This window comes from Cololabis saira, chromosome 6, assembly GCF_033807715.1.
Source record: "Cololabis saira isolate AMF1-May2022 chromosome 6, fColSai1.1, whole genome shotgun sequence".
NCBI lineage: Eukaryota > Metazoa > Chordata > Actinopteri > Beloniformes > Belonidae > Cololabis > Cololabis saira.
Window position 1 is genome coordinate 19,527,743 of NC_084592.1, and position 21,132 is coordinate 19,548,874.

Consider the following 21,132-nt stretch of genomic DNA (forward strand, 5'->3'; position numbering starts at 1 on the left):
TCTCAAAAAATTAGAATATTCTGGGAATCTTAATCTTAAACTGTAAGCCATAATCAGCAATATTAAAATAATAAAAGGCTTGCAATATTTCAGTTGATTTGTAATGAATCCAGAATGTATGACATTTTTGTTTGTTTTTTTTTTTTTTAAATTGCATTACAGAAAATAAAGATCTTGATCACAATATTCTAATTTTCTGAGACAGTCCTGGATACAAGATATTTTTTTGACTTTGTATCTTGACTCTATTTTTTTCTTTTTTTTCCACGCCTATAAACTGAAACACACATTTTTATTTTTGAGAAAGTGCTTTAGCAAAATATTGAAGTTGAAAAATAAAAATATGTCCATGCATGACTTAGTAAAAAAAAACTATATCAGATGTTTTATATAAAGTTGATCAGCAGTATTGATGTTGATTCTGCAATATTTCAGTTGATTTGTAATGAATCCAGAATGTATGACATTTTTGCATTACAGAAAATAAAGGACTTTATCACAATATTCTAATTTTCTGAGACAGTCCTGAACAGTTGAGGTTCACTACAAATCACACCTAAGCGAATAACAGAGATATGTGCATAGAAACTAAAGGCTGATTTATGGTTCCGCGTTACACAAACGCAGAGCCTACGGCGTAGGGTACCGTACGGTGCGCGTCGCCGCGTACCCTACGTCGTAGGCTCTGCGTCGATTTAGGGACGACGTTAAATGGCCATTTCCCCAGTTCCTTTCCAGGACCGGCTGTCCGGCCGATCCCTGCCGGAGACTCACCCGCTCTCTCGCATGACATTCCCGTCCCCGCAGTCGCAGGCCCCGCCGGCCTGGCTCCGGAACATGTTGAAGTCGTGGCCTGCGTGGTCTCCATGATTAAAACACTCGGCGCACAATGACATGCACGGCGAGATGCCGCAGGTCCGGCATCGATACGCCACGAAATTGGCCGTCCACACCAAGCCGCACAGAGTGGCGTTGTCATAGGAGCGCACGGTTTTGTAAAACTCCTCGAAACACTCGCCCCCTGCGAGCAGATATTTGCACCAGTCGAGCGCCTCCGTGTCCGCCGCTGTCTTCTCGGGGTTCAGGACCACGTCGAGCAGCTCGTGGAGCTGCCGCAGCCCGGAGCTGTTGTCGGTGCGGGTTAGGTCTGCCTTCAGGTGGGCGGCAGCAGCTCTCTTGTCCCGGCGCAGCAGCGACGCCGCCATCATGCACTCTGGCTTGTTGTCCACGATTTTATTTTGGTTGTCCTGTCCATGGTCTCGAGGATTCTCGCGATACTACGTGGTGTTTAATGGCTGTCAATTTCATAGACATACAGGTATATCCATATATATATATATATATATATATATATATATATATATATATATATATATATATATATACCTGTGTATATATTATATGGAGATGTTTATGAATATATATATATATATATATATATATATATATATATATATATATATATATATATATATATATATATATATATATATATATATATATATTCATAAACATCTCCATATATATATATATATTCATTCACAAATATGCGTCAGTTGTGTTGAAGCTGCCTGCATTATGATACATTATGATTTTCCGGGCTTATTGGTTAACCACAGCCAGCCAGCCATCAATAATATATATATATATATATATATATATATATATATATATATATATATATATATATATATATATATATATATATATATATATATATTATGTATATATATATATATATACTTACTATGATTATTAAAATATGCCGATACATGTGTCTGGTATCATGCCTAGATAATAATAATAATAATAATAATAATAATAATAATAATACACTTTATTTATAGGGCGCCTTTCATGGCACTCAAGGTCGCCGAACAACATCAAATAAAATCGATAAAATAATTAAGACAGACTCATAAAATGTAAACAGACTGCACAGAACCCGTAGCAGAGCAGCCACAAACAGGGGCAACATCAGGTCTCATATGCCAGTCTGAAGATGTGGGTTTTGAGGAAGGACTTGAAACGGGAGAAGGAGTCAGTGTTCCTGAGGTCAGGGGGGAGGGAGTTCCAGAGATGGGACGCAGAGTGGCTGAAAGCTCTAGACCCCATGGTGGACAGACAGACTGGGGGACGGTGAGGGTGATGGAAGAAGCAGACCTGAGAGACCGGGTGGGGACATTGATGTGAAGGAGGTCAGAGAGGTATGGGGGAGCGAGGTTGTGGATGGCCTTAAATGTATGGAGGAGGATTTTGAAGTTGATCCGGTGTTTGATGGGGAGCCAGTGGAGTTGGTATAGAACGGGAGTGATGTGACTTAGGAAGGTGTTCTGGTGATGGTGTGGGCTGCAGTGTTCTGGACCAGTTGAAGGGAGTTGCAGTAATCCAGGCGGGAGGTGACAAGGGAGTGTACCAGGATTGCGGCGCTGTTGGGAGTGAGTGAAGGGCGGAGGCGGTTGATGTTACGGAGATGGAAATAGGTGGACCGGATGGTGTTGTTGATGTGGGAGTGGAAAGATAGGGTGCTGTCATGGACGACACCCAGACTCTTGACCTGAGGGAAGGGGGAGACCGAGGAGTTGTCTATGGTAAGGGTGAAACTGGGATATTAAGTGAGAGTGGACCTAGAGCCAATGAGGAGTACCTCAGTTTTGTCACTGTTTAACTTGAAGAAATTGGAGGAAAACCATGATTTGATTTCCTGCAAACAGGCACAGAGGAAGGAGGGTGGGAAGGTGAAAGTGGGTTTGGAGGAGACGTAGAGCTGGGTGTCGTCCGCATAGCAGTGGAAGTGGATGTTGGATTTATGGAAGATTTGACCAAGTGGGAGGAGATAAATGGTAAAGAGGATAGGGCCAAGGACAGAGCCCTGGGGGACACCGTAGGAGAGGGGGGATGGATGGGAAGTGAAGGATTTCAGCTGGATGAACTGTGTACGGCCAGAGAGATAGGAGTGGAACCAGTCTAGGGGTGTGTCAGTTATGCCAGTGGAAGATAGTCTGTTGTAGATGTATGACGTTTGCAGAAAATAAATGTTTGCAGAAAAAAAAAGGAAAAAATGTTTGTATTCTGCGAGTTATGACTGATTAAATGCGCTAATTGCGCCAGCCAGAGAGATGACAGTGAGTGGAGCGGGTGCCCGCTCCAAGATGGCGGCCGCACGGCTCGTCAGAGCCAATAGGCAGCAGCGGTCGATGAGACGTCTATGTACATATGTCTATGGTCAATTTATGTTTGGTCATTTTTCGCAAATAATTATATATTTTTAATGAATTTGGATTATGCCTAACAATGGAATAAGTCGTTCTAAAAAGATAAACCTTTTCTTTCTTTACGTCCTCAAAGCAAATACAAATGTAATTTTCTTTCAGCTGAATTGCTTTTCCAATTTTGCTATTGATATCATTTTTTACGTCTACCCAAATAATTTAATGTAGATTGATAAAACAAATGTTTGGTATAAGGTACAAGTGTATTTAATATCAGTTCGAAATCACTAAAAAGGCTTTGTCCTAAGCCTTCGTTAGTTGCAAATAAATCATAAAGCCCCATCTGCTCTAATTATCAATAACTGTTCTCAAGAAACATGGATATTCATTTATTTATTTATTGACTACCTGTCGATATGTATTTTAGTAGAGTAATTGTTTATTAAGATAAATGAAAAAAAATATTGATCAAATTTTGATGATGGAATTTGCGTTCTTTGATGTTTTGTAAATAGCGATTATATACTACTTGCAGGTTCATCATTTACGTCTTTAAACACGATATTTCAGCAATTTAAAAATTCTTATTTCGATAAATAATTTTGTAAGCAATCATTTTGAGATTTGTAAGGCAGTGCATCTATTTCAAACTAAACGTAAGAAATATTTTTGAAAAATCGTGAAAAAAAAGAAATCCAGAAGGAAAAATAATTCACTTTTTTCATTTTATTTAACCTTTATTTAACCAGGAAAAGAAACCCATTGAGATTAAAAATCTCTTTTGCAAGGGTGTCCTGGCCAAGAGGCAGCACAAGATTTCAGATATTAAAATTTACAGAGGTGTGATGTGAAATATTAAAATCACATAAAATCAAATGAAACAAAACATGGAAATCATTTAAAACAGTTATAAATCAGAGATGCTGTCTCAAGTGCAATCATTCTGGACTTAAAATCACTCAGTGGAATGCTCGGTTATTTTTAGATCATTTTAGACTTTTAGACTTAGGAACGCTTCTCAACAGCCCCGTGGTCAGAGTCGGATTATTTTGATTGATGCACACAACATTGCGGAAGCCCACATGCTGAAAATGATGGCTGATATTCAAAAGACTCAAGTTGATTGAGTATCACAGTTTAGTGTATTTGTGCCCAAGTATCGCGTCACAATCACTTGCAATGAAGCTCAAAGAATTAGAAAGCTGCTTACAGCAAGTGGACACATTTGAAGAGCCGAAAATCCTTCTGGAGCAATATCCAACCAGTCCTCACATCGCTGGTGAGACTCCCTCCCTAGCATATAATTACTTATAGTGCATGTTTTTCTTTCTTTTTTCAACTTTATGTCATTTTTTCCACAGCATGCATGCTTTATACAATCCACAATACGTTTGATGATATCGAGGGTAGACTGGTGGCAGATTTGGGATGTGGTTGTGGAGTCCTCAGCATCGGAGCTGCGATGCTCGACGCAGGGTGAGAAGCTCGGGACTCTTCTGCGATATGTTTATTTATCGTTTGATTCGTTTCCTTTTTTCTTTTAAACATCTGTATATTTGCTCTCTCGCGTACAGCTTGTGCGTGGGCTTTGATATTGATGAAGACGCACTGGACATATTCAGAAGAAACGTAGAGGAGTTTGAGATCTCTAATGTGGACCTGGTCCAGTGTGACCTGCGTTCCCTAGAATCCGACGTTTATGCCAAAAAGTTTGACACTGTAATAATGAATCCTCCGTTTGGTACAAAGCACAACCAAGGTGAGTAATTTTACATTCTTTCTTTGCTTGGTTGTGAACATTGCTTTATGACGTTCAATTACCTGACAACTCTTTTTATACATTTGGGCTGGGGATTAAACACTTGCCAGTACTCGAGTTGAGGGGGGATGGCATCCCCCCTGAAATAAAAACGGTCAAAATCATCCCCCCTTTCCATCCCTTATGTCATTTCATCAATGAATGTGGTATTACTGCTATTTCAACAGTCATTACCAGAAAAATAACACCAGAAAAATAACTTATATGACCATTTTCACCTGTTTCAAGTAGATTTTCACTTAAAATAAGTAGGAAAATCTGCCAGTGGGACAAGATTTAGCAAAAAAAATCTTGTTCCACTGGCAGATTTTTCTACCTATTTTAAGTGAAAATCTACTTGAAACAGGTGAAAATTGTTGTTTTTTCCAGTGATGAGTCTTGTTTTAAGTATAATGAGATTTTTTTTACTAAAATGAGACATTTTAACTAGAAATAAGACAAATACTCTTGTTAAGATTTTGAGTTTTTGCAGTGATCCATTTTACTTATCCTGTGAAGGACAGAGTCATATTGATAAGTTCAGAAAACTGTTTATTTTTGTCCAGTTGATATTTAAAGCTTACAGAAGGCTGCATTTAACTGCTGCTGTGTCATTCCTGCAGTATTTATGCAGGTGTTTTGGTCAGTGCTATCATTTGTAATATATTATATTATTTGTATTCAGCACAAATTATCTGTCCCCATATGATAAAATCCACCATCCCCCCTGATTTTGTTTTACAACTCGAGTACTGGGTATAGCATTTAAGATAACTTCATGTAACTCGGATAAACGTTTGAATGTTGCTTTTGCACAAAACTAATAGATTTACATTCTCTGCCACTTATATTGGGAAATATACAGAAAGAACACAAGGAACATATTCTTTTCAGATGAATCCACTTTGTGAAAGGCTGCTACACCCTTATGCAAACTAGCTTCTCAAAGCACCATAACGCAAACATCTGTTCATTCAAATATTGAAAAGAAAAAAATCCATAAGTTGTATACTTTGTCAAAACATGATCATTAAACTGTTTTGGAAGAAAGTTGAGGCTTCCAGAGGACAGTGTGAATGTATTTTGTCAAGCTGTTCAGTAATAAACTGCAAGATCACTTCAATGTTCATTTTTTTTTAACCATTACTTTATTTCTCATTCAAGGCATGGACATGAAGTTCCTTCGAGCAGCTTTAACGATGGCAGAGACAGCTGTGTACTCGCTTCATAAAACAGCAACACGAGAGGTAAATTAAGCAGCACCACATTCATTTTGAATTGACAGGAGCATGTTTCTGACTTAATGGCCAAACCAAACAGAAAGGGACTCTTTGTTTTTCTTTCCCCAGTCAAGTTAAACCTGAAGTTGCCTTATGTATTCATGTCTGATATAAAACTGTAATGCTTGACACTATTTATCTGATTACAGCACATACAAAAGAAGGCTACCGACTGGGGAGTAAAGATGGAAGTTCTGGCAGGTTCGTAAAGTCCAGAGTTACATCTGTCCTACAATAAAAGAAACTGAACAAACGCTGTATCCTTTTGTTACAGAGCTACGATATGACTTGCCAGCATCATACAAGTTTCACAAAAAGAAATCAGTGAGTGCAGTAACTGTTTGAAACACATTTTCCATCAGATCCATTCTTGATTCTCTTTCTACAAACATTTTATTTGTTATTCACATATGCAAACTTAAAAAATATAACCAAGCATTCTCCTGATTCAATGATGTAGGAAGTCTAGAACCACAAAAAACAAAACAAAAAACCTACAGAAAACATTTGGCAAACAGGTTGTAGATGTCACACGGGTCTTGGTTTAAAAAACAAACTAAAATATTCTGCTAAAATAAAATTACCGTCAAACGCAGGATAATATGGAAATGTACTAAAATCAAAAATGTCTTCAAAAAGAAGGGATATAGGTTCATAATTACACAAATAATACGGAGGTGCAACATACAGAGACTTAACAGGCTGAAAACTGATTCCAAGTTTTGCAAATGTTTCTCTAGGTTGACATCCAGGTGGACTTTATACGCTTCTCCAAAGCCTGAAGCTTTCACTGGAATGGATTCATGTTGCCTTTATTTTGTCACTGTTCATAATAAATCTTAACAAAAAAAATATTCCGAGTGTGATCTCCTCATTAAGATCCATTTTCGGTTTTGGCAACTTTTGCGGCAGGGCCATCTGCATCTTCTAGTTCTCTCTTTGGAGCTGCAGGAGCTGGAACAAAAGCACAAAATAAAATAATTCAGTACGTCACATATTACGTACATCCTGCTCTGAAATAAAAATGTGAAACCAAGAATGGTGTTACACACTCACCCTCATCATCACTATCAAACTTTGTCCTTTTTCCTTGGAAATTAGTTCTGCCCTGATCTCTGCCGTGATCTCTGCCACCTCTTCCCCTTCGGCCCCCTCTTCCTCTGCCACCTGATCGTCCTCTTCCACCTTGTAGAGCCAGACAACGTTCAGCATTGCCAAGTCATGATATAAGTTTTATAGAAACATGTTGCTATTTTAATAGCAATTGATCAAAAATGTTTTTCAGTAAAAAAAAAAGCATCAAATACAGTATTGTGCACAACTAAATGAAGATCAAGTACTGCTCAAGAACTTACCTCTGCCTCTGGACCTGCTGTATGACTCTTGTTGAGCTTCGATAATCTTCTTCAGCACTTCTTTCTCTTCATCTCCTTCAAGTAGCTGCCATGTAACAGTGTTGTCCTTCACTTTCAGTTCCCCTCCGTTTGACTCTTTGGCCTTTTCAAAGGCTTCTTTAGCATTCCCATCAAAAAGAAGGGTGCCCTTGTTGAGTAGAATCATACAAAAAAATAAAAAAGGTTTAACCAGTCTGCTCTCCTTTTCAGGTTTATTTTGTAAAAAAGGTAACTACCTCTTTGGCTCCTCGTGTAAAGTCAACCCATTTTATCTTCCCATGCCCAGAGAACAGATCATGGAAGTCCTCTCTTGAAACATCCTCAAGCTCTCCAGAAAACTTCAATAGGCAACCCGTCTGTTCCTCCAAGAGTAGACCCTTAAAATACAAATGAACGTTAATGTCAGACTACATCAAGTCCAGCCCAGCAAAAAAAACGTCATAACTTGTAAGCATTTTGTGATCTTACCATTTCTTTTTCTTCCACCTGTTTCTGCTGGTCGTGCTTTTCCCTATAAATGTGTTTGGGTGAATGTGGGTCAGGGATTTTTCATAAAATGTAGGCTACTATTTATGCTTTTTCAGGGTAGTATGCTTCATATTGTGTACTTACTGTTTAGCTTTTGCTTTCGTCTCAGCTTTGAACTGTTTCCTCTCTTCCGCTTTCTTTGTGTGGTAGTCTTCCCTGAAATAAAGTGGTACTTAGATAATTATAACAAAGAAAATATGAGCAGTTTGCAAAACCATTAAGTTCATAGGTTGAACTCTGCAGGTAACCCCGAATTTACAATATTCAGATGAATATATACATTTAGACAATTCAAGTTTAATAATTAAAAACAAGGGCACTGAATCGGTCATATACAGGCCATGGTATTTAGGTAGAAATTTGTTCCTCCTACATTTAAGTCAAATCAGCTTAAATAAAAAAAAAAAAAAAAAAAAAACTTCTTAAACATAGGCGTTTTGCTTTTTAACATATGTGGTTAGTTTGAATTGATGCCGACAATTATGAATTTAAATATAAAATATCTATTTCAATTAGAAAATCCAAATGTGTTAAGGGTTTGTTGAACAATATTTTACAACTAATTGTATATAATCCCAATTACTGTTCATGAAACTAAGACTGTAGAGATTACACGGGCAAATACATTCTAAATTATGCAACCAGCTTGGCTACAAAGTCAACAGGATAAAAGTCTCACGGTAAGTTTGTTTTTTCTCTAAATCAGCATAGTTTTAGAGTCAAATCCTGATTAAAATCAGCGTATAATCTTGCACCAAAAAAATACCAAGAAGCAGTAAAGCTTACCTTGATAGCACCAGCATCTCGTTGTCTTTGAATGTTTTTGTGTCTGAACGTTCCAGGAACTTCTTTGATGCCTCTTCGGTGTTGAAACAGATAAACACAGATCCCTGCAGAGAGAAATTACAGTATTTGAAAAAAGGCAATACCAACATTCAAAAGAAAAACATTAATGTAGAATGTCTTGTACTCTTACCTTAAACTGCTTTTGCAGGTTTCTCCTCATCTGAATGTTTTCTACGTCACCTTTCGCATTCAGCCACTCCTGAACCTCATCCAGAGATGTTTGAAGGGGAAAACCTTTCTAAAAGGGTGGGATGGTTGGGGGGAATCATGTTCAGTTCGGCAATGGAGATTTAAAAAAATATGGACATTTGCAATGAGAATACAATACGCTTAACAAAAATGCAACAAAATATTTCTGTTAATTCAGATTTGTTGTATGTGTTTTGTTTCCCACAGCCTGCTGCATTGAACTTCAGAAGTTCCATATTCGTATGCTAGATGAATTTTAAAATAGCTTTAATGTAGAATTAAACAAAAAGCGTCACCAATTTATAAACTTACAATGTACACAGATCTGTGTTTAAGTGCGTCTTTGTATTCATCGTTCACTTCTGGTAGAGGTTTCTCCAGAGACCTTCTGACTTTGGTCTTGTCTTCACTGATTTCCAAGAGGCCATTCTTTGATTTCTGCAGAGCTGCAACTATGACGCTGCTCTCTTTAGTCAGAGACTTCAGTCTAGGAGAAGAACACAAAGAATTCAAAACAATTATACAAAAAATCTGCCTATGGCAACATTGTTTAATTATTTCACCTTCATGAACACAGCAATGCAGTGTACATACAAACACACAACTAGAAAGTATGACTGCCCTTTAAACATACAGACAGATAAATGTCAAACTAATGAGTAAAGAAATGTCTAATTGTTTGGGAATATTGTGAATTTAATAAAAAAATAACCATAGCTTGAGTGCATAAATCTGAACATTCCACTAATAATTGTGGAAGGCTTAAATGTCTGTTACAGCATCACACCTTTGCAAACAAGCCTCCATTAACTTCATACGACTAGACTTTGGAATCATATCCCACTTCTCTTTGCAAAACAGTTTCAGTTCCTTCAAACAATGAGGGGGATCTCCTCTTTTTAGATAATTCGGTAGGTTTTTTGATGGGATTGAGGTCTTGGCTGTGCCAGTCCAGGAATTTGATTTTCCTTCTCTGAACCCATGTCCTGTTGGACTTGGGATGTGTGCTTTGGGTCATTGTCATGTTGGAATGTGAAATCACTTAATTATTTCATCTTTTTGAAAGTTGATAAAAGCTTTTGCATCAAAATATCTGGGTATTTAGAATTATTCATTTTCTCCATCCATTTTCACGTGAGCCTGACCCATCTGAAGAGAAGCAGCCCCGAACCATAATGCTACCCCCACCATGCTTTAATGTCTGATCCTTGGCTGATGCTCTACGTTGGCTGTGCCAAACATACCTTTTACAATTAAGGCTAAAAAGTAGCTTTTTTTCCCCTTCTCAGACCATGACAAGGTTCAGACATGGTCTGGGGTGACTTAATTAATCTTTTGGCTATACATTTTTGGATGAAACAGCTCCTGTCCACCCTCCCTCCCTAGGATATATCAGTATATTAATTTATACCAGTATATTTTTGCACGCTGTGTAAGATTATATACTGTAATACCGTTATAATTTCCCAGTGGTATTTCTTCTCGTCTGCGGTTTCAAGTATGCAAGGATGATAGTTTGGTATTTTGGCAAACTCTTAGGACAGTTAGAGGTTCCATTATGAGAGTGTGTGCACCAAACTACACGTCACAGAGACAGGTCTTCGTTCAATATCTCCTTGTCTGTAAATATTGGTTCTGTCTTCATTTATTTTATATTTATTCAATTTTTTTTTTTACTGACTTATTTGTTTGCACAAACCTGGCAAATTAATAACCAGTAATCTGGTATGTATGCAATCAAGTTGCTTTTAAAATATATATTTTTCCTATGGATTGTCTTTATTGGCAGATTACATAAAAAAATGGAACAAGTCTAACATTTATGGCTCTTATTTCCATTATGCTCCAAATTCTTCAGCCCGCTTTTTCCATTTGACAAAATTAGTCCTACTGCATAAAAATGTACTTGCTTGTAATAAATGCACTTCACAGATAACACACCTTCATTTGCTCCTCCGATCCTTTCTATCACTAATCAAACAATGAGCAGCCATCTGTCCCTGTTCTTGCTCCATCTCACAACCTCTTCTCCCTTACAAATACTTTCACATAGATTGTTATACATTTGTTTTTTAAACTGGTTGATCTTTATCTGACATTATTATTACCGCTTCAGAATTTGAGATAATCATTTACTGATGAGATCCAGACAATGTCATGTCCCTTTCACACCATTTCCACAATAATACACTCATATCACACACTTATTGATTAAAATACAATGAAACTCCACAACAAACTCCACGCAAAAGGACAGAAATAAGGTTAAAATATAATAAATAATTGTTTCACTGAGGGAAATACAACAAACCTGTTGAATTTAAGCATCGTCTCCAGCGGTACCCAGCCATCATCCAGCTGCAACTGCTCTTTCAGAAACTTGTCTCTTGGGAGGTTGTGATCCCCAAAGTAATACTAGTCAGGGATGAAAAATTATTTTTACACCACATTCAAGAATTCATAATAGATCAAAGGAGTTTATTTTAAATCACAATTACCTCTATCTGTCGCACCACTTTCATCTCAACTGGAGTCATCTCTTCTTTTTTTTCTGCCATGGTTGCTCTGGATAGAACCAAATAACGTAGGTCAAAAACATGGCACTCAAAAAAAATGTCTTCTTGGGAGATCTCAGGAATAAAATTGTTTCATTGTACACCACAGAATTAAAGTAGATTATCATTCATAACCCTATTGAGGATTATGCAAAATCATCATTAAAAACACACTGTTAAATTAAAAATCCTTTCCAACTCTGTATTTAAGTGTGAAAACATATATACAAATTGTGACTTAAATGTCTGAGTTTGAGGTGAGGTGCTGCCTCAAGAGGAGTTTGAGTATCCCAGTGTCTTGTTCCTGAGTGAGGGAAGACGAGAGCGGGATATTATTGACGGGTGGATCAGTGCAGCATCTGCAGTGATGCAGACTGTACTGATTTGTCGCGATAGAGGGAAAGCTGAGCCAAAAGGAACGGCTCTCGGTTTACCGCTTGATATACATTCCTGTCATGAACTCTATATAGTAACCGTGAGAATTAGATTACAGACATAAGTGGTTGAAATTAGTTTCATCCACAGGGTGGCTGGACTCTCCCATAGACATAGGATGAGAATTTCCACCATTCTGGCACAACTCACAGTAGTCATTGCTCCCCTACAGTGAGAGGAACCAGCTACGGTGGTTTGGGCGTCTGGATAGGCGTTTCAGACATGTCCAAACCGAGCAGAGGGCTCAGACACTCAGGGCACACTGAAGAGATGTAATTTCTCAGCTAACTAAGGAACACCAAGGTATCCTCCCAAATGAGGTGGAGGAGATGGCCACGAAGAGAGTCCCTCTTTGCTCAGGCACCTACCACTTCAACCTAAACAGGGCTAGGTGGAAAGTAATGAACAAGAGCCTCCAGATAATTAAAGGGAACCTATTATGGCATCTAATACCTATTTTAAACACGCCTTGAATGTCTTAAAAACAAGCTTTTGATTGTTTTTGCTAAATAAATTAGAAATGCAGCCTCTAAACCATGTCTTTAGCATCCCATTCTCTAACCTCATTATCTATGAAGGATTCTGAGTGGGTGGGGAGGCTATGATAATGAGGCAATGTGCTGATTGGCTGCCTGAATGATGCGATACACCGCTACGAAAAAATGGCGGAAGCTCCGGCCGGCGGAGTTAGTTATGGGCGGGGTTTCACGCATCGGAGGCCAACCTATGTAAATAGCATTTTGGTTACGTAACGACGGGAGCAGAATCTGAACGGCTCGTAGAAGCCACATCACACTGGACGGCTCACCCGGGCGGCTGTACAGACACTGTAGAATTTGGTTGCTTTCCTCCTTCTCTGAGTTGGCAGGCTGAGGGGAGACCACTTTATATATGTTAAAGCAAGAAAAAAACTTGTTTTTCATAATAGGTCCCCTTTAAGACTGATATGAACAGTGGCACTGGTATCAAAATTAAATCCATGACCATGTCCTCTTTTTTTTTGACAGTGGGAAATGACTTATCAATGAGAATCTTTCAATCAGCTGTAGTTTAAACTTAAGTTACCCGTTTACTTCTAGTACATTGAGACGAGTTAATTGTGTTTCTGTGCTAAAAGAGTGCATGGTAGTCACCAGGACCAGACAGCAGCGGGGTGTCCAGGTTTATTTCACACCATTGCATCAGGATGGAGACTGATGACCAGGCGAGGCTCCAGCCTGAGTGCTTTAAGGCTTTACTGTCGTTGTGTGTTTGGAGGATTACGTCAACACTACCAAGCAGAATGCCACTAAAACTGGTTAAGAGATGGATAACATTTCTCTGTAAATCTTAATTACTGTAGGATTAGAGTGCAGTTTGTAATACTACAATAAATGTACAGTTTAACAGCAATAAAAAGGAGGCTGGACATATTATGGACATTTTGATAAGGTGGAGATAAAAAAAAACATTAAAACGTGACGTTAATCTAACAGAACCTGGTTATTGAGGTGTTTTATTGGGCTTCAGCTGTTTTAATTTTAATTTTTGTAGTCATGCTGCTGTTACTGCTAGCCTGAGGTGGCTAACCAGCGTGCTAGTTTAGCTTAAATTCTGCTCTTCCTTCGTCCATTAACAGCAAACCACCCAATTGTGGCTAATGTGACGCCAAGTACAGCGTTTCTGGCGTGTTTTCATCGGAGGGGTGATTATTTTATCAGTGGCTAATATTTTCCATAAAGTTAACTTTATATTCTGCATGGTTCCGGCGTTCCAGCATGCTGTTCCAGCGTGCTGCAGAATTTTCTCGCGTTTCTTCTTTAACATTATAAAACTGTTCCCTGGTAACGCAAGCAACATTTTTAAAAACGTTTTAGTTTAGCTTTTTCTTCCATGAGTATTGAAGTGTCATACTTACGGTCAGTCTCTGAGGGAAACACTTTCAATCCTGAAAAAGCAAAAACCTTCACCACTCTACTCCACCTGCACGTTGCAGAAGTGCGTGTTACGGAAATGACCGAGGGCCAAAAAGGCAACGCTGCGCGTGTAATACCAACAACCGCCAGCAGGTGGTGCCGTGATACAATCAGAATCGGAATGAGAATCAATTGTATTTATAACACAAGTTGACTATAGATGCTTTCTGGAGACCCAGGAAATGCATAAAATAAACAGATTATTGTATTAAGATTGTTTTTTTTTAAATCAAGTTTCAACAACAGACAGACACAAATAATCCAAAATATATGTGTAGGTAGGTGGGCGGTGGAGGACAATGAGGTCTACAGTCTATACACAGACCTAAAATAAACTGCATCAGGGTTGTGTTTGTCATTGTTTTTGGCAACAACTGGTGATGATGTGTATGTATGTATGCATGTATAAGTATGTGTGTGAGTATAATTACAATATATAATAATAATGACAATAATGATAATAATAATAATAATAATAATAATAATACTGTTACTTAGCAGTGTGAGTACAGTGTGTGAATATTAATAAATACAGGTTAAATGATCAGTGAATGGGGGTAGGACTAAATAAGTTTACACTTCTTCCTACTCCTTTTTTGGCACATGTAAATCAAGATAGCAAGTTTTAAAGGATGAAATTATTTGTTTTGTTGTTGTTTTCTTAAATTTCTCATGAAGTGTTGTTTCTTTTTTTTTTACATCTACAAAAATAAAATAAATCAAATCAAATCAAATCAAATGATGTCACATACTGATAAGTAACAAACTCTCAGCAGGTAGCATGGATGGAAACTCTGAGCCAGCAGTACCACTTCTAGGTGCAGAGGTGCTCCTTCACAGCAACATGTCTAATATCACATCATCTCTTGCTAACAAGCACTTCTGCCCAACTTTGGTGAGCCTGTCTGAAGTCTTTAATATATACTCCTGTATTATTCAAAATCCAAGTAGAGATGTGCTGGAGTCCAACATGCTCATGCAGCCACCTCTAAGAAAACATAGTGCTTAAAGATACAATTGGGAGTGTTTTTAATTTCAATATCAGAATCAGAATCAGGTTTATTGGCCAAGTATGAACATGCCAGACAGGGAATTTGACTCAGGTTATTTCGCTCACTGTACAGTAAGTAGACAAATGGCTCTTATTGACATATATACAATTTTTAAAAAGTGAAAGGTGCAGCAGTATGAGGTAGACATGGTTATTGAAAGGTGCATTGTTAAAGTATATGATTGAGGTTATTATTATTATTATTATTATTATTATTATTATTATCATTATTATTATTATTATTATTATTATTATTATTATTATTATTATTATTATTATTATTACACAATGATTGATTACTCTGAGACTCTATGAGTGATGAGAGTTGATCAGAGCATAGCTTGGGGGAAGAAACTGTCTCTGAGTCTGGAGGTTTTGGCGTACAGAGCTCTGTAGCGCCGTCCAGAGGTGAGGAGTTCAAACAGACTGTGTCCTGGGTGTGAGGGGTCTGCAGAGATGTTACCTGCCCGTTTCCTGGTCCTGGACCGGTACAGGTCCTGGATAGATGGGAGGTTAGTCCCAATTATCCTCTCTGCAGACGTTGCAGTCGTGCCTGTCTAGTTTGGTGGCTGATCTGAACCAGACAGTGATGGAAATGCAGAAAACAGACTGCAGCAGCTGCTGTAGCAGGTTCAACTTCCTGAGCTGACGCAGGAAGTTTAACAAGACTGTTTGATGTTTGTTAACGCAAAATGGTACAAATTGAATCTTTGACTTGTTTTAGGTATTTTTTTACTATTATTTTTCTTTGTTATTTAAGACATATTACCCTCCATCCAAAACGTATTCTAAGGTGAAATACCTAGGGAGTTACCATGACATGGATGAGTGGGAGTTTAAACCAGCATAAATTTAAGTATGGTATGTGAAATGAAAGTGGGATTCATTTAATCAAGTCACACGACAGCAGTATAGCTTTTTTATTTAAACTGTAACCCATCCATCCATAATACTCAAACATTCTTGTCACTCGCTCCAACCTTTTTTTTCAGCCTGTTTAAAAATAATCAAATACAATACAATACTCATCAAGAACCCCCTGAGTTTTGTTAAAGATTTTTTTGGGCTCTAGTGACCCTTTTATTCAAGTTGCAGACAGGAAAGGGGTAGAGAGAGAGAATGGGGATGGCATGCAGCAAAGGTGTGCAGGCCGGGATTTGAACCTGCAACAACTGCAGGAGGACTGTAACCTCAGTATATGCACTGCGCCACCGTGCAGCCCAAGAACCCCCTGAGTTTTAAGCAAAATGCATGTTTGACATTTTGGCAAATAGCCCCCTAAAGGAAATGTAACAAGTTCTGCTTCGCATATTGTGCTGTGTAAGGTACAAAATTGAATCTTTGACTGGTTTTAGGTATTTTTTGACTATTATTCTTCTATGTTTTTTAAGACATGTCAAACTCCATCCAAAACGTATTCTAAGGTGAAACACCTAGAGAGTTACCGTGAGATGGATGACTGAGAGTTTACAAAAGCATAAATTCAAGTATGGTATGATGAAATGTAAGTGGTATTCATTTAATCAAGTCACATGACAGCAGTACAGCTTTTTTATTTAAAGTGTAACCCATCCATCCATAATACTCAAACGTTCTTATCACTCACTCCAACCTTTTCTTTCAGCCTGTTTAAAAACAATCAAATACAATACTCATCAACCCCTGAGGTTTAAGCAAAATGCTTGTTTGACATTTTGGCAAATAGCCCCCTAAAAGAAATGTAACAAGTTCAGCTTCGCATATTGTGCTGTGTAAGGTACAAAACTGTGCACACTGTTGTGAATCCACCATTTGATTCATATGGCATAAAAGTATAGCAAACAAAATGTTTGTGACAAAGGTTTTGTCACTGGACAACTTGAACACAAACGCATCCGTGTGATCTGGTCGGGCTGGGAAGAGTCCCCACTATCTCCCATGAGTCCAGCTCGGGGTCATATTTCTCAATGCTTTGCAGATAAGTTCCTTTTGAGTAGGAGTATCCCCCACTCACGTAGATACAACCATTTATTACCACAGCCCCACACTCCATCCTCCTCTCCTTCATCACTGAAATGGATCTCCATTCGTCTTTCTCCATGTCGTAGCAGTCTGCGACCGTCGTCTGTCCACCCACCAAATACAGCTTGTTGTTCAGAGACACAGAACAGAGACCGTACTCTGGAGACAGATGGTTTCAAATTAGTTAACTCCTCTCAACATATGAGCGCTACTAGAGTGTCTTATTTTATTTCTCTCACCTGGATTGGGGCTTATAGCAATGATACCCCACTCATTGACATCTGGACTGTACACCTGGATTTTCTCATAAGTACAGCTTCCTCTGTATCCATAGTGACCTCCAGTCACATAGATCTTGTCTCCCATAACACAGGCTGTGGCATTTCCAACACCTACGAAGGAGACAGAGATTAAAACTCCTGCTCAAGTTTAAATCTACAACTTAAAAACCTGATTTTTTTTGGCTGGATTTCATTATTTAAGATTACATTTCCTCTCGCCATATTCAACAACTTTGATTGAACTGTTCAGCCAGTTAATCTGTGATGAAGCATTACGGTAGAGTGGAGCAGAATACAGTTTTAGAGCTTTTATTTGCTGGAAAAAGCTACCAAAATTGCAGTAAATGATGAGAGTGGAACAATAGACCAAAAATAATAAGGTCACAGGTTACAAAGCCAAAAAGATAAACCAAAAGGAGAGAGAGAAAAAAAAATCCTTAACTCAAGGTCCAGATTTCTACCTGTACTCTCAGTTTAATGACATCACCTTCATCAGCAGGTGGAGTTTGCTCGGTTGTCCTCACACGGCCTTAATGATTCTGTTTCGGGGGTCGACAGCAGAGAACTTTAGATATTATGTGGTATGTGACAAAGTGCAAACTCCTTGATGTTGTCATAACAACTGAACCGTCTCCATGACAACTGAGCAAACTCCATCCAATGAAGACAGAGCACGGGGAGGATTCAGCTCAGACAGAAAGTTGTTGAGTTCTTTGTCTAAAAATTGCAGCTCAACAGGGAACCTTCAATAAATTGCATAAATTAACTTTATTTTGACTGGCATCAATCAGTAATTAAAAATTCAGTACCATTTGGTAAATGTTGAAGAGATTCAGCATCAGCAGAAGGAAGGTTACAAATCTGCTCTGGGCTTCTGGCTTTTTAACACAGATGGTGTGGGTTTTATTTCCCAACCATCAGTTATTCTTTGTTCTCTGACAGTAATTCAATCTCTTAGGTTTATCACTTAAAGTAGCTGAATATTTGAGCATACCTTGGATCATTTTGGCCACTGGAAACCACCTCTTCTTCAAAGGGTCATAAAATTCAGTCTCTGGCTCAGGAGCTCCTCCTCTGTAACCTCCTACGGCATAAATGCATCCACGCAGAGCGACTGAGCAGTGGTAGTACCTGGCGGTGATCATGGGGCAGCCCTCAGTCCACTCATTATAGTCACAGTCATAGATGGAAACCGTGTCCAGGGCCTCAACAGTATTTGTCCTGTAGCCACCGGTGACATAAATGTTTGCTCCAAGTAGACTGATGCTGTAGCTCTCTCTTCCAGGGTCCGGCATCTCTTTTCCTTGTGCCCACGCGTTGCTTATAGGATCCCAAATGTGAACCTCACAAAGAGGGTGCCAGTAGTAGCCTCCGATGATATACATGCTGGAAGATACTTTTCTACTCGCGGATATCTCTTTGCCATTGGTCCTTAAAGCTTGCATGACTATAGATTTCAGTTTCCCATCTTTTTTTATCAGGTATTTATCAGGTCTGTGCACTTCTAATGAAGATCTAAAGTAAATCTCATCCAGGTCCAGTTGGATAGAGTGCAGTAAGTCTAAAATGAGATGGAGACGATCATCGGGGTCATGGGTCACCCACCTGACAACAGCATCTATCAGTATTTCATCTCTTTGCACGGTGAGGCTCTGAGCGGTCAGCACTGACCTCAGCTTCTCGTAGTCCACCTCCAGAAACTCCTCCTGCTCAGTGAGCTCTGTAAACCTGCTCAGCATCACCCTGCGGGCTTCCCTCTCCAGCCTCCGACACAGATGCAGCTCTGCGAATGCATGCATGCCCAGGCAGTTGTCCACGTCCAGGAGCCGGATGAGAAAGCCCTCGCACGCCTGCTTGACGGTGAGGAACTGCAGCAGGTCTGCAGCCTCCAGCAGGCTCTGCACGTTGCTCTCGGTGATGCGCACCTGAGCGCTGTACACGTAATCCAGCAGAGCCCGCAGGACCCCGCAGTCCACCCCGCTCAGCTTGATCACCCTGTTGGATCGCTCCCTCATGTCAGCCGTGAACATGACTTTGAAATAGGAGCTGCGGGCTGCCAGCAGGGCTTTGTGGCAGTGAAACGCCTGTCCGGAGTCGCCACACTGCAGGGTGACGTCGGTAAACACGCCGGCCGCGTAGAAATGCCGGAGCGCATCCAGGAGCTCTGCCGGGTGCTCGCCATCGCAGAAGTCATATGTGTAGATCTCTTTCGCTGTGGGCGACATGATAGGCTACCTGGGACTGTAAAAAAAATAAAAATAAAAAAGGAACAATCAAAAACAGTAATGGGAATACTCCAATGTTTTTTGTTTTTTTTTACATTTTTTTTATTAAAGGAGCTTGAGGCTCCTTTTAAGAAATGAGACTCTCTAGCGCCACCCTTCGCCACGACGGCCGTCGGGGGTACTGCAGCCAACAGTGAAGCCGTTGTGCCAAAAAGTGATTCCCTGCCAGAATCTGATTTCTCCCCTGAAAATGGGTCTTTTCACCTGCCAAAAATTGATTGAAGGCCAAATACAGTTAATGAAAGGTTGTCTTTACCTAAATATGATTTGATCTCATTCTTGAGCTTCATAATACAAACACTAGAGCTCACAGGATTGCTTTTAACTCTTTTAAAGGACCATTACAACACAAAATAGGCATTTTTACCTGCAAAAAAAAATGATTGAAGGCCAAATACAGTTAATGAAAAGTTGTTTCTGCCTAAATATGACTTGATCTCATTCTTGGGCTTCATAATGTGAAAATCTGACGTTTTAGCGCTATCGTTCAACGGGCTGCTGTGCGCGCTCCCGCGGTCAGAAATAAGAAGAAATCAGATTCTGGCAGGCAATCACTTTTTGGCACAACACCGGCACGGGAGAACGGGGAGAACGCACATGCAGCGTCATGTGACGTCACATCCGCAGCCCAGCGCGGGAAATTCGGGACCGAATTGCAGCACATTTTGCAGCACACAGCCTGTTCAAGGCAAAGGAGAGATACGCTAGAGGGCTCATTCTTTTGGGTTTGGAACGCTTCATCTGACATTATTACTAGAAAACTTAAAATGTATACAGATTTTTTTCATAAATCCCGCCACAATCCAGCCTCAAGCTCCTTTAACATTATTTCTTCATTACAACATGTTTATGCATCAAGTAATACAAATTTGTGCAAAAATACCTGCTCTATAATTTAAGAAAAAGCTAAATCAAAAGAAAACAAATATAAATCAACAAAATAGGAAATAAATAAACAAATGAAAAAATTGCATGTACATATGAGAACACATGCCAGCATAGTCTTCCAAGAAAATAAGAAAGAAGGAAAAAGACATAATAAAATAATTCTGAACATGATAAGGAAACACATCCAATAAACATGCAGACAGGATAACAATGCCTTCAGTCAAATAATGTAGAAGGCACTTATTAAAAATAACAGGTCGCAAACATGTCAGATGCAAGGAGGATTATTCACACACACAAAAACAGGGAATACTCCAATGTTTAATGTAAAGTCAAGGTGGGCGTACCTGTGATCCGCTTCCATGAATGGTGCGTCCTTTATCGGACAGACGCTCCGCTGTGTCCTCTGTCTTCTCCCAAACACACCAATCTCA

The 21,132-nt window shown here is 39.1% G+C and overlaps 4 protein-coding genes across 5 annotated transcripts in view; 1 reads left to right on the top strand and 3 right to left on the bottom strand.

The window, feature by feature from the left end:
* The window catches only part of ubr3 (ubiquitin protein ligase E3 component n-recognin 3), a 51,138-nt gene extending 49,906 nt beyond the window's left edge, over positions 1 to 1,232 (bottom strand). For both annotated transcript variants that reach the window (XM_061723540.1, XM_061723539.1), the window contains exon 1: positions 775 to 1,232. In XM_061723540.1, coding sequence (XP_061579524.1) covers positions 775 to 1,208 — 434 coding nt within the window. In that variant the 5' untranslated portion in view covers positions 1,209 to 1,232. The remainder of the gene's footprint in view (positions 1 to 774) is intronic.
* Positions 1,233 to 4,268: 3,036 nt separating this feature from the next.
* On the top strand, positions 4,269 to 7,147 carry mettl5 (methyltransferase 5, N6-adenosine). Its single transcript, XM_061723542.1, has 7 exons — positions 4,269 to 4,491; positions 4,574 to 4,688; positions 4,787 to 4,971; positions 6,175 to 6,257; positions 6,440 to 6,491; positions 6,565 to 6,614; positions 7,031 to 7,147. Exons 1-7 carry the CDS (start codon positions 4,392 to 4,394, stop codon positions 7,070 to 7,072), a joined length of 627 nt encoding a protein of 208 aa, XP_061579526.1. The 5' UTR covers positions 4,269 to 4,391; the 3' UTR covers positions 7,073 to 7,147.
* On the bottom strand, positions 6,665 to 14,230 carry ssb (small RNA binding exonuclease protection factor La). The gene is made up of 12 exons (XM_061723541.1): positions 14,135 to 14,230; positions 11,746 to 11,812; positions 11,559 to 11,662; positions 9,560 to 9,734; positions 9,189 to 9,296; positions 8,999 to 9,102; positions 8,297 to 8,368; positions 8,153 to 8,195; positions 7,921 to 8,061; positions 7,646 to 7,832; positions 7,347 to 7,475; positions 6,665 to 7,244 (listed from the first exon to the last, which is right to left on the bottom strand). Exons 2-12 carry the CDS (start codon positions 11,803 to 11,805, stop codon positions 7,165 to 7,167), a joined length of 1,203 nt encoding a protein of 400 aa, XP_061579525.1. The 5' UTR covers positions 11,806 to 11,812; positions 14,135 to 14,230; the 3' UTR covers positions 6,665 to 7,164.
* A 1,788-nt stretch (positions 14,231 to 16,018) lies between these two features.
* Positions 16,019 to 19,764, bottom strand: klhl23 (kelch-like family member 23). Its single transcript, XM_061724472.1, has 3 exons — positions 18,520 to 19,764; positions 17,484 to 17,636; positions 16,019 to 17,403 (listed from the first exon to the last, which is right to left on the bottom strand). Exons 1-3 carry the CDS (start codon positions 19,748 to 19,750, stop codon positions 17,090 to 17,092), a joined length of 1,698 nt encoding a protein of 565 aa, XP_061580456.1. The 5' UTR covers positions 19,751 to 19,764; the 3' UTR covers positions 16,019 to 17,089.
* Between the last annotated feature and the right edge of the window lie 1,368 nt (positions 19,765 to 21,132).